Source organism: Anguilla rostrata, chromosome 13, assembly GCF_018555375.3.
Source record: "Anguilla rostrata isolate EN2019 chromosome 13, ASM1855537v3, whole genome shotgun sequence".
NCBI lineage: Eukaryota > Metazoa > Chordata > Actinopteri > Anguilliformes > Anguillidae > Anguilla > Anguilla rostrata.
In genome coordinates this window covers 12,042,409-12,055,542 of record NC_057945.1, presented here as the reverse complement: position 1 = coordinate 12,055,542, position 13,134 = coordinate 12,042,409, and the positions used below count along the sequence as shown (strand labels likewise).

Below are 13,134 nucleotides of genomic sequence, written 5' to 3'. Positions count from 1 at the left end.
AGAGCACTTCTGAACACGTGCGCATGAGAGCACGTCAGATTATCGGTGGGTAGACATGTACAGTTAAATGCAAAAGTATTGGGACAGTGACACAATTTTTGTTATCTTGGCTCTGTACTCCAACACATAACATGTGACTACGTGACAATGAAGATGAGGTTAAAGTGCAGACTGTCAGCTTTATTTTGAGGATATTTGCATCCACAGTGGGTGATCCGTGTAGGAATTACAGCTGTTTTTATACATAGTCCCCCAATTTAATGGTTGCCTTTCATTTGCAATTACGGATGTAGGGTTTTCCCAAGGCTGAAATGATAAACTATGAAACAGTATCTCTTGGCAGCTGGGATCTTGACATTATTTTGTCAGTTGTTTTATAAATGATCTATAAATTTGAATAATGATGGTAATTTCAACAGAAATTTCAGTGGCATTATAATGTTGACTAAACTCATTGGTTCTCAAACTCCATGCTGAGTACCCCAGTGCATGCGGGTTTTCATTCCAATCACAAACGCAATCCCACAATTTTACCAAGCTGTTCATATTTCTCAATTAGCTTTTCATGTTTTGAGGGGTTATTTACCCTCTTATGGCACATTATGTCAGAAATAGCTATTCATGCCATGAAGAATAAAAGTTATGTATTCACATTGTACTCATTGTGCTATATTGCGAATGATTCTAATCTATGAAAAGAGGTAAAACATTTAACTGATCAAATTGAAGACTGAGGTGAATCTGCTGACACGTGGCCAGTAAAACGAACAGTTTAGTAGGTAATGAAGAATCCAAAGACAAAGCAAATAATAACAACCACAATCTGCTTTGGGTAAAGTTTAAGGAACATTTTCAAAGCACTTAAACCTTTAATTGACCAAGAGATTGGCTGTAACAAAAGGTGGCATACACACGGATCCCCATGACTGAGTTTGAGAACCACCCAGACTCAGTGACATTGTGAGGGAAATTATGAGCTGTGATAGTGGATGGGAAGTGCCTTGCACAGTCCCTTGCATTGCCGCTCTCAGATGTTCCTCTTAAGCTCTCTAAGCCAGGGAGGTCTTCAGCACCGCGGACAGCGATTGCCTCTCGGACAGCCTGACACAGCTGAGGTTCATTGGTAATCAGCCCAGGTGTTGTTTGTTGATTTTGTTCAGGCCAGTTTTAAAGACAGTGACACGTCTCCTGAACAGCTGTAGCCACTGATATGTTCTTCCATCCATCCATCCATTATCTATACTAAGCAGGGTCACGGGGGGTGCTGGAGCCTATCCCAGCGTGGATTGAGCGAGAGGCAGGAATACACCCTGGACAGGGCACCAATGTATCGCAGGGCACACACACCATTCACTCACCATTCACTCACTCACACACTCGTACCTATGGGCAATTGAGAGTCTCCAATTAGCCTACCTGCATGTCTTTGGACTGTGGGAATAACACAGAGAACATGCAAACTCCACACAGAAAGGCCCCAGACCTTCTTGCTGGGAGGTGACAGTGCTACTCTCTGCGGCGCCGTGCCGCCCCTGTCTGGGAATAGGAACCGGACGGGGGCTGGGCACCCTACCCTGGGCCCCACGTCGGCAGCCTCAGGCTCCAGAATATGTTCTTGAGAATTCAAAATGTGCAAAATAATTTCAGTGAATCACCCCGACTATTTTGAAATTGTAAAAGGAACCATAAATGCATATATTATTAATAGGACTGTCAATGTTAACATTTTAATATATTAATTTTAATCGCTTGCAAATATTCCAGTTATAATTCTGATTTCCCATAATTGCTAATTCTATGCACGTTGTACAGTCCATGTTATCAGTGTTTTCCTTAATGCAGAAAGATATCATGTTGCTGTTTCATTATGACATTACACCATCCGGACAATGAAATTTGAAAAAGGAGCTCATGAATTCATTGGGTTAATTTGATTTCACAAATCCTCACCCAGATAAATTAATCTCTGCTTGTGATCCTTAGTTATAGCACAACATTTAAATGTACCATGGCTTAAAAACACAAAGGTTTGCATTTGGATTTCTATGCTACAACCCGTGTGGTGTTTTATATGGTTTCATTTACTTCTGGTAAGCTATTGCTTTAATGACGGATCTGTACATAAATCCATTCATTAGACCCCTTGATTTGTAGATGCATTATAAAGACATGAACAGACACCAAAACGCACATAATTTCGTTACACGTTTCTTTTTTCTATTGCAGTAGCTGCCATAGGCTGTTTGATAGGCTATTTTTAATCCTTTATGTAGATTAATCTGCACACTTAGCTTTCTGGATTGTTCCTACAAATTATCTTGGCAGACCAAACAGTGTCTTGAGGGTGTCCTATCAGTGCAGTATTATGTGGAAACTGATGTGAAGTTATGTATCAACATTCTAGTAATTGCCAGTCCAAGATCATCGTCTAGCTCATGTTGATGCTGTATAACAGCAATGTGAGCAACCTGCATTCGCCGAAAGAAAATGAAGTTTCATATTATGTGGCATCACAAGGCATATCATTGTGTTTGTGCCAGAATGAAGCAGATTGCACTCAGCATGGTCCAGTAACCTTATACAGCACATGCACTTTGACGGGTGTACTCTTCAGGAAGCTGTTCCTTCCAGTTCCAGTTCCTTGACTGCATGTTTTATGTCTGCTAAAATGTAATTTACTTCGTGGAATGCTCTGCCCCAATAGATTTTTATAGACTTGAAAAGTCACCTGGGACAGGTGCTCTGCACTAGCATCTCGCTATAAACACAAATACTTTGGAGCGCCTGGTGCTTGCACATGAAATAATTATCTGAAGTAGCATTTTAATAGTAAGTTTTAGTTTTAACAGTTGAAATAGCTTTTCCTCATTTACTGAATGTTGCTGACCATTGTTTGTTTCCCCCTTTCTTACTGCATGCAAATAATTATATATGACATGCAGTATACCAAAAATCTTAAATTAAATACGTGGGAAATGGATATATAGTGTAATTTATTTAATCCTAAATAGTTAGATTAATCAAGTATGATGATATTCATCAATTCACTAAATTATTAAAAAAATTATTTCTTTGCTTGTTATATTTAATTAATTTTATAAAAAGTATTGAGGACTGGAAACCACACTTTTCAGCCCACACCTTTTCCTGTTAAAGTCTTGATCGAATCCCAAAAAAAACTTAAAGGTCCACGAAATTGGATTCAAATTTTGGTTATATTCCCCGGAAGCTGCAATTCGCACTACAGTTTTCTTAATATTTCTTTCAAGTAAGTTTTTAAACCAATTATAACCAATAAATTGTAATAAACACTATCAGATTTTCATGACCCGTTCAGCAGATAAGCAGAGGGTCGGCGTGTATTCTCCGCTCATTAATATTCATATCTGTCAGATGCCTCATAAGTAAACCGTTCCTCGTCGCTGGAGCAGATTGTCCAGTGCAGTAACCGACAACACAAAAGAAAGCGACACAGGCTAGGCTTTACCGACATGTAGTTAGACCTGCGGGTCATTCAATGCGTAACAACACTGTAACACCCCGTTACTGTACAGTAACATTACACTTGACAGCAGTCTCAAACTCCGGACAATACACCCGAATAAAGAAAGCCTTTAATTCCACATATCTGAGCTTGAAAGCTATTTAATTAAGGTTAGGTAAAGGTAGGCCTTTACTGGTACTGGTCCATCAGTTCTACAAACACTGGGAGTGTCACTAGCAGCAACAGTTCTGAGGGAGGTGAAGGGAGGGAAGGCACTGTACCACGGACCAGCGCTAGCTTTTTACCAAAGCCACATTGTTTTTGTAGATAGTTGGTGAAGTCCTCCTCATGAAAATGTGAACTAAAAACATTACCTGTTGGGGTTATTGCAATATTGCAGTGCCTGTGGGCCTCCAGAAATTAAACTCATTTCTTGTGGGTCTCTTAATTTTTTGGAAAAAAGCGTATTACAAGTAGAAAGGATTTCACCGGTCGTAGTGTTTTACTGATGTGCATTGTACCCAGTTAACCCCGCCCACTGCTGTTTAGCCCATGAAGGGCGCAGGCTTTTCTACATTTAAAAAAAATAAATATTGTTGGGTCATTTGTAAAATTCACAGATTTCCTGGACCTTTAAGTCTGGTTTGACTGAACTGTGTGTGCCCTTAAACTGGCTACATGTGTTTGATTGAAGGGCTTGCTATTTCATTTGAAAACAATTTAATGTTTTTTTTTTTTTAATATTTAAACTCTAATTAGAGCTTAATTAGCTAATTTTACAAGTGCACTTGATCATGATTAACCACAGTAAACCTGACAATTTAATTAATAGTTTGACTAATTATTATCGATGTCATCATCATCATAATCATCATCACCACAAACTCTAGCTGCTGTGGCAACAGCCCAATTGTTTAACAGTGGTAACAGCCCAGTTTGGGTGGAGTACCACTGCTGAACATTTTACCTGCTAGTGTGTTTGCCTTTGTTTCACACTCAGTCAGTCGCTGTCAGCCATCTGCCTTGTCTGTCATTCAACCACCTCCTGTGCAAACTGCTTACTCGCCCACTCTGTCCTGGCACTGATGCGGACACCAGACCGTTTAACTTAATTAAATGCTTCAGAAAGACTATACCTCTCCTAAAATATCCTTGCTCTCCCCTGTCAACTTAGACCGTTGGCACTGGCACCCTAGCAAGTCAGTACGGATGCGGACAGGTTTCAATGCACCATAGGGCACATGACTACACTGGGAACTAGTGCTTTAGCTGGATACACAATCCAGTAGCCCCTGTTAGCCATGATGGACATTGTAGAAATTGAGGACTAAAGGATAATCAAACCCAATACTGATCTTAGTCATCCACTGTTCCGGCTTAAACAACTTTTTTCAAACAGGTCACTGTGGTCAGACAACATTCTTTTTGTGTGAATGGCAAGAGACCTGGTTGAAAATACAACTGACTGTTGAACAGCGACAGTTTTGTATGCCATTAGTCCTCAATGTGACCTAGTCCGATGGCCTTTCGCATCCATAGACTCGTGTCGACCATGGTAACGTGAATGACGTGACACGGGGCTGGCTCTTCCTCGTTCCCACGAGGATTTATCCCTCCTGCCCTGCCGTTTTCCGCTGTGCCCTGCGACCCATCCTGCTGCCTCCGCCAAGATCTGGACCACCCTCTCCTGCGTTCACACGTCGTTCCTCGGGCTCTGCGCCAAGTGTGGCTGCGCCTCGAAACTAATTTCCGAGAGCATTCACACCCTTTTTCTATATATAAATGAACGGGTTCAATAACGTGTCAAATTAATTTCAGTTGGCAGGATGAAAGTCCGTTTGGCTGCGTTTATCGGGCTCAGTTCCAGTGCGAGATCGACCAGACATCCTTTGTTTATGGCTGATTCATGTCGCTGCTAAAGACTCGTAATTAAGCTAATTCGCGAAGAAGATTTTCAGGGCCAGTAATGCATTTTTCCTGAGGGGTTTTTCCCTTGGACAATCGGTGGGAATAAATTGGCGGTCACTTTCGTAGCCTCGCGGTTTCTGTACCTCTGTGCCTGTAAAGTGTGTGGTGGAAGTGACACGTATTCATCTCAACTACATGCTCTTCGTATCTGCCCTGAAATCCATAAAAAAATAAGTTTTGTTGTATTTATATCTATACGTGGTAATCACCAATAGAATGTTCCACAACGCGCATGTAATGCATATGGCTGTTTTTTGGGCTTTGCTGCGACTTATCGACGGACGTTTCGACATATCTTTAACACAGTTAAGCACAAAATACGCACACAGGGATTCGGGCCACGTCATCCACTTGTCTTTGAAGATGATGGTCCCTCAGATGCCCCCCTCCCCAGTGCTAAAAGAAACGCTGGATGTCTGCCGAACACAATGGCTAGTGATGCGATGTGGCGCAATATAAAACCCACTTCCCTATTGCGCGAGAAAGACAAATCATGTAAGGGACACTTATCCGTTTTTCATATTCGGTATCTTATTGTGATACAAAGCAGATCATTTGTATCAGAAATGTATCATGAACGTGGCATTGTGAGCCCAACGGCTCATCAAGAGGCTTGGTCTTTATGTGGCCGCACAATGGCCACTTCAGAGACAAGAGACGGCAATGTTTGTTTGTTCATTGAACAGATCCCGGGAGTTTTTTTTTCCAATATAATTTGGTGTGTTTTTTTATTATTTCGGAGCAACCGTCTCATCCAATTATGTTAATTCTTTTTGCTGTACTTTGAAGTTTGAGCTGAGTACGCTATCGTTGGTTGTAAAACGTGTTAGTAGAGGGAGCGCAATTATCAATCATATTTGACATTTGACGCAGCAACATAACGAGATTAGCCTACAGCTATCCCTCGTCCACACGAGTCGGACATGAGATCTATCGATGCGTTCAGCAGGGCCATGTCCTTCCCCCAGTAATTTTACAGTTAAACAATTCAAAAGATTAGAGTGATTATTTTTCCATCTCTACATAAATGAATTATTTTCTTTCCGGGAGAATGAAGAGCGGAGGAGAGGAGCATTTGACTGGATGTCACCCTCTTATAACTTCATTAAGACGGCCGGCTTGATCAGCTCCTCCCTGTTAATCTTGCTTTCCTGCCTCTTTTGCTTTAGTCAGTCTCCTCTAGTTAATACGAAGACCGTAGCATACAGACAATGCTAAGAGATCCATCAAGCGAGTCCATTATGTACTTCCTTTAAAGTTCAGCTGTGCCAGTGTAGTTTGCGACAATGATGGAGTTCTTTCGGGAAATAAAGTTGAGTAGGCCTAGCCTAATTTTTTCCAAAACACACTCTTCTTTCCCCGGATAATAGTTTAACATTATTTGCTCTAAAATAAGATTGTATTGTATTGGGGAGTACAGTGCCAATTGTAGCAACAACTACTTTGTAGCATTATCCCATTTTCAGGTTTAAGACACTCATCAGCAGTTCCCAACCCCGTTCCTGGTGATCTACCATCCCCTAGGTTTTCATTTCATCCCTAATTTGGCACACCTGGTTGTAATAATTAGCAGCTCAATCAGATCTCTAGCTGTTGGAAGAGGTGTGCTTTGTTCGGGTTGGAGTGCAAACCTACAGGACGGTAGATCTCCAGAACAGAGTTGAGAAACACTACAATAGCCTATAGAACAACATGTGCCCATGACGAATAAACAGTTGGTCCAAGCAGGACTAGTGGGATGAAAGATGGAGACGATTCTAGGGGCACACGGCTTGGGGGGGCCCACAACTAAAAATAATTCAGTTTGTTTCCTGTTCTTTCAGGGGCCCAGAATTCCTAGCTACACCCCTGGGTTCAAGCATCACATTTTGTAGTTTAAAAATGAACTGTACGTCCAGAGGCGAGTAGCCCATATTAGTTGAGACACAGTACAGCGTTCCCTCTGTTTGCTAAAGGATGGCAACAGGCATGAAAAAATACAGGACCAAACAAACAATAACGGCTAATTCATCTTAGCCCATGTTGCTTCAGGTAGGTTTCTGGCCAACAAAATTCAAAACGTTCCAAATGAATCTCTGATATCTATATTCTCCCCTCCCCACTCTTTGAATACCTCCTGTGTCGTGTTCTGTTAATTCGATTAATCCCACCCCCCCCAAAAAAAGTGCTAGAACTGCTTTCTCATGAAGGAGATCTGTAATGTGTCCTCCTCTCATGGTTTTTAATGCATCTCAGCCAGAAGTATTCTTTCTGCAGCTGTTACAGTATCTCAGCCAGATTCCCCACTGTCCTTCATCCATACCTCACTTGGTTATTTGTCACTTCGTCTCGGACAAATTCCACCTGCAGCCAGCGGGCCGCTTCTCCCAACAGAAAATGAAACGGCTCCCTCTAGTGAGCATAACTGTTCAGCAGCTTGACAGTTTGACTGATCAGGCAATCATCCATTGTTTCTCTTGCGTTTTTGCAAAGCGTTTTTGGTAATATCAAGATCTCATCGTTAAGCTTTTTCCTGCCATTCCTAGTGTTTGTTGCTGGTCATTCAAGTTCTTTGTCTGAATGGATTTCCCACTGCCATTTCATTTGAAAGTGAACAAGCTCTCCCCTTTGGTTCAGTGCGTGAAGAGTGTCAGCTTTCTCAGCCGAAATCCGAGAATACTTCTGTGCACAAAGGGCCACACCTTACTGAAGCAATTAAAATGGCGATTGTTTCAACCTCTGTCCTGAACATAGATTTTAATTCAGTTGGAAAATGTACAACCGCAATCACGGCGACTACTTTCCCTCAGAGAGGTTGCTAGGTGTAGTGAACAACCATGCCCAAGTGAACTTTTGAAATTTCTTCAGATCTACAGAAAAAACCGAAACGTAAACAAAACGAATAACGCTTTCACAAATTTTTTTTTTGGGTCCCAAGCACATTTTTTCCTGCGAAAACAAGACCTGGACTTCGGTGAGGGCTTCACGCACTTTTATAAAGTTGTGAAAACATCGGTACAGTACAGTAAAATGTTCAGTGTTAAATCAACTCTTGCAGACTGCATACGGCCCCTATTGGACATTTTACAGTGCACAATGATGTTACCCCCAACAGCCTTACCCTACACATTATAAAGAAATTTTTTCATGCATTCGCATAAACCACCTCAACTGGAAACATGGTTTTCTTGGTCAACAACGAATAACAAGCTAAGTGTTATGGTACGAATCTATATAATGAAGGCGCATTTCCTCACAGAGTGTAAGGCATTCATAAAGACGGTGCCTTCCTGCCTCACCCCCACTTCAGTTCAGAGGAAGGGACTGAATTCTTTTCTTACGCGGTCGGCATGCCTGGGTCTTGCTCGCGCGCAACGCGAGCTGTTCTGTGGGAACATGGCGCGGTTCTCACCGCGATGGCGCCCCCCGTTCCCCGCGAAACGATCGGCGGAATTGATGAAGATGTCACCCCAGCTGGCCCCACCAAAAAAAAAAAAAAAAACAACCCTCCGTTTCTGGCACGAGTGAAGACAGTCAGCGAGTATCTGGGTCAAAGACAAAGCCCCCTATCCTCTCCAGGCAGTGGGGGAGAGAACGTGGAGGGCAAACAAACAAAACCCCTTTGGAAAACATGGGCCCTCTCCACGTGAATCAATATTCCAGCCCTGTCCTCGCTATTGAGCAAGGAGGCCAGCGAAAAGAGGGGGGGTGGCTGGGGGAAGAGAGGGGGGACTTTATCATGAGAATCCCATTGGCGACTGTGAAAAACGTGATCTCTATATGTTTCCCCTGTGGGCAAGAGTTCTGACATACTCGGGCATCCTGGTTTGGGAAAACAGCGGGCTCGGGATACCTCTGCTCCTGGTGAGTGATGACAGGTGACAGATTTGTCATGAGGTGACATTTGGAGAATACACTTTTGATTTTTAGCCAGAGGAGTAAAATAGTAATGGGTTATTAAAACAATTTCCATAAAACAAAAAAAAAAATAATATTTAATAAATCAATTTTTATGACTTCATCTTTTATACTGAATGCAGCGTAATGTTCTGAAGGGTGAAGTTGAGCATTTTATTGTCAGTAAAGTTTCTGACAGCGAACAAACATTACATTTTTTAAAGTTTTGAACTTTAAATAAAAATAAAGGAAATAGCAATTGCAAAAATGTTTTGACTCTGTGCCACTTAGCTTCGCAGTATTGCAAGGTCATTTTGGATCACTAACCTTTCAAGCGCAGACCAAGGTAGCGGTGTTTGTGAACGTCCGTAGAATCGGAGTGATCATACGGACGGGTCCGGAGCAGCTGGCCTGGGGCTGCATTTGCTTGTTTGAAACTCTTTTGATGTAGAAACCGCTCCAATGCTTAATCCCATTAGAGAACTGTTCCACAACAAAGTCTCTGCTTTACTTTTGGGACCAGGCAATAGCAGAGCAAATTGTCACAAATATGTATAAGTGCGTATAATACAATGTAATGTACGTTTATGTTTAGAAAGTGTTAAATAATTTTCATCTCATTCTCAGCCACCTGATTATTCCTGAAGTCGGGGGAGGACTTGCTTTCTGGCGGTACAATGAATCCAAACCTGAACTGGCTGATCCTGGTCCGGCTCTTGTTGACCAACCCCACCTTCTCCATCGCGCAAAGTCCATCTGGCCCGGACGACGGACTGCATCGTGGCTTGGCTGTGGAGGAGGAGGAGGAAGGAAAGCAGGAGAGGAAGTCTTTTGTTTCCGGGTCACCTCTGGAGTACGGTCCCCCACTAGGGGCGGGGGAGAGAGTTTTGGGGCTGGGTGAGGGGTCCCTGGAGGAAGAAGACAGGGAGCGGGCGGCCCTGCGCCTGGTGACGATCGTCACGGCGATGCTCCGGGACAAGGTGCAGGCCGCCCCCCCGCGGGGCAATGCCAGCTGCGAGGAGCTGCTGGCTTCCGCCTCCCTGGGGGGCACCTCCTTGGCTCTCTTCCCCCGTGAGCTGCTCGGCCTCTCCCTGGTGCCAGTTCTGGGGGTGTCCGGGTGCACCCAGGAGGCCAAGACTTTGACACTGCAGCTGTTTGAGGGACTGGGCATGGGCGACACAGAGGAGCTTCTGCTGGAGATCAATGACTTGATTGGATGGAGCGCCCACCCCCATGCCACCGCCACTCTGCCCCCACCCACGCGGAAGGCCCAGGAGGAGCGCCACCTGCAGGCCATCATGTTCAACATCCAGCAGCTGGGCGGGACGGGGGAGTCACCGGAGCGCGGCTCGGTGGAGGGCGGGGACGAGAGGCGGGGGAGATGCCAGGGGTGGACCAGGGTGAACGGGACCTTCCTATTGGGAGACACGGCGGGGGAGGAGGGCGGGATTGGGGAAGCGGTACGGACCTGCGAAAACCTGGGCGCCCAGTGCGCGGGGGTGTCCGGCGGCTCGGGCCCCGGGCGGTACCGGGCGGTGCTGAGGAGGGGCGGCCGGATCGTGCCCACCGCCCCGGGCTCGGAGAGCTGGATCCGGGAGTGCCGGGAGCCCGCGCCAGGGCGCGTTCGCCGCCACGCCCCGGGGACGTGCGTGGACAAGCGGGAGGAGCGCGTCTACAGCGTGGTGGAGTGGATCCCCGGCGTCAGCACGCTCTACAGCCTGGGCACCGCCGTCTACTACGCCTCCGTCAACTGCACCGAGACGGCCAAGGAGAGGGCCATCCTCAGCGCCGTCGACTTGGGCACCGACGCCCTCATGGCCGTCACCGGGGGCGCGGCGGGCGTGGCCGGCTACGCTCTGGGGGCTGGGGTGAAGACGGGAGTCAAAGCCGGGATCAAGTACCTCCTGCAAAGCATGAAGCACGAGGAGGACCTCATCGTGAATCGCAGCAGCTGGGACACGTCCATCACCGTCCAATAACATGAGTGCCATCCAATCCATTTAGCCCCCTCCCCTCACCCTCAAAAAAAAAAAAAAAAATCCATCAGTCAGTTTGCAGACTCTCTTGGACACAGACCTCTGCTCCAGGTAAAGATATTTGAGCGACTGTTATCATCTTCTTATCTGCGTCCTGGAAGAAGACCTTTGGTCAAGTGGGGAACTTGTAAAAACTACCAGTCGACTGATTTCCCCAAGCAATCATTCCGCTTACAGGTGAATGCTGAGGGAAGCCATTCCTTCACTCAGTGAAGTGGACTATAGCCTGAAAGACATCGCGAGCAGCTTGGTTCATATCCCTGGAGATGTGTTGGGTCACATCCTCTGCTCTGTAGACCTGCTGGTGACGTTGTGGAGAGCCTCCAGTCTACTGGTTACTGAAATGTACAGTTTTCATACACTGCTTTTTCAGGACTGAGAAAAAAATCAAAACATTTACAATGTACATGACATGCAATATTTTGATAAATCTCTTTGTCAATTATTATCGAGTTAAAGAACTGAAATTACATCTGGGAAGCTTTTGGCTCTCATGTTGCAGCAAATTTTGGGGTATGTTTCCATTTATTTACTGTAGTAAGGAAATGCAGCAATCATTGTTTTTAGCAACATAGTTTAATTAACTACGCTGATCCAGATTTTTAGCTGCATTTACATGCTTTTCTCATGCCATGTGTATTATCAGGGCCTACTACAAAAAGCCACGTAAATCACTGAATAGTACTAAGAAACTGGAAATAAATTGGACAAAAAACAATAGTATTGAGGGACAGTATATCCCCGTGTTTCACTAGCATTTTAATAAAAACAATTGCTTATATAATTTGTTAAGAAAACATGGCCGTATGTTCCAGTCTTGGTCTTGAATAATAAACATTTATGTTTAATACCACAGTGTGGTATTATTTGTGGTCATTTATTTAATATTATTTTGTACATTACCATAATTGGAATGTGTTTTATACCCATTCTGTTTTACCCACCACCCATCTTCTGCCAATTCAGAAACGGAAACATGTGACGTCGAACCCAGTGCCCGTTACCTGCTATTATAAAGCCGGTAGGTCATCAAAAACTTTTCTATGTTTTAAGGATATAGTTTATAGTGCACAGACACTGATTGAACCAACTGAAAACATACACTAAGACTGAAATTACATTACAAAAAACTAGCTTCCCCTTTAAGAAAATGAGCCTCTCAGCAACCCAGGCACCCCCCATGGGGCAAGCCATTGTCAAATTGACTGAAATAATGGCTAAGCTGGTGGACTGTTGAGATGAAACATGGCATGAATCCACTGAACCCAAAGAGAAGAGTGTTTCATTGGGTGTCAGAGCACCAACTAAATTTTCTATCTGTGAATGCTGTAAATTTTTGCAGAAGAAGTAGTATTTTGACTCAAATTGGAATCGGTGGCCTTTTTCCAACTACGTGTTAAATTTCTCACGAAACAAGTGGTTGTGGTTTTTTTTAATTTTTTTTAAATATTGATCAGTAATACCCAGGCAGTCAAAAACACATTCTGATGAAAATTAAATGCGACAATAAATCAATTTTGTTTGAGAAACATTTCATATGACCCTACCACCGCTCTGGCCGATGCCTGCCATGCATATTGATGAAGTAGGTTTGACATTTGCTTGGAAAGTTACCTGTAATGATTGAAAAACTTAATGAATGTATTCACATTTTCTTACATGACTGGAAAATATACAGGAAGATTGTTGTTGCGTTGAATGCCCGCATCTTGCTTAAACAGGCTATTCTAGTAAATATAGATATGAAGAGGTTGTGTGGCCTTAACGTAT

General features: G+C 43.9%; 1 protein-coding gene across 3 annotated transcripts in view; it reads left to right on the top strand.

Moving 5' to 3' along the window:
• apof (apolipoprotein F) overlaps nt 1–12,217 on the top strand; it is a 35,001-nt gene extending 22,784 nt beyond the window's left edge. For 2 of the 3 annotated variants that reach the window (XM_064306378.1, XM_064306379.1), the window contains exon 2: nt 9,956–12,217. In XM_064306378.1, coding sequence (XP_064162448.1) covers nt 10,006–11,307 — 1,302 coding nt within the window. In that variant the 5' untranslated portion in view covers nt 9,956–10,005 and the 3' untranslated portion in view covers nt 11,308–12,217. Of the gene's footprint in view, nt 1–9,162; nt 9,296–9,955 lie in introns of those variants that run through there. The other variant, XM_064306377.1, reaches the window with a different exon arrangement.
• The last annotated feature ends 917 nt before the right edge of the window (nt 12,218–13,134 follow it).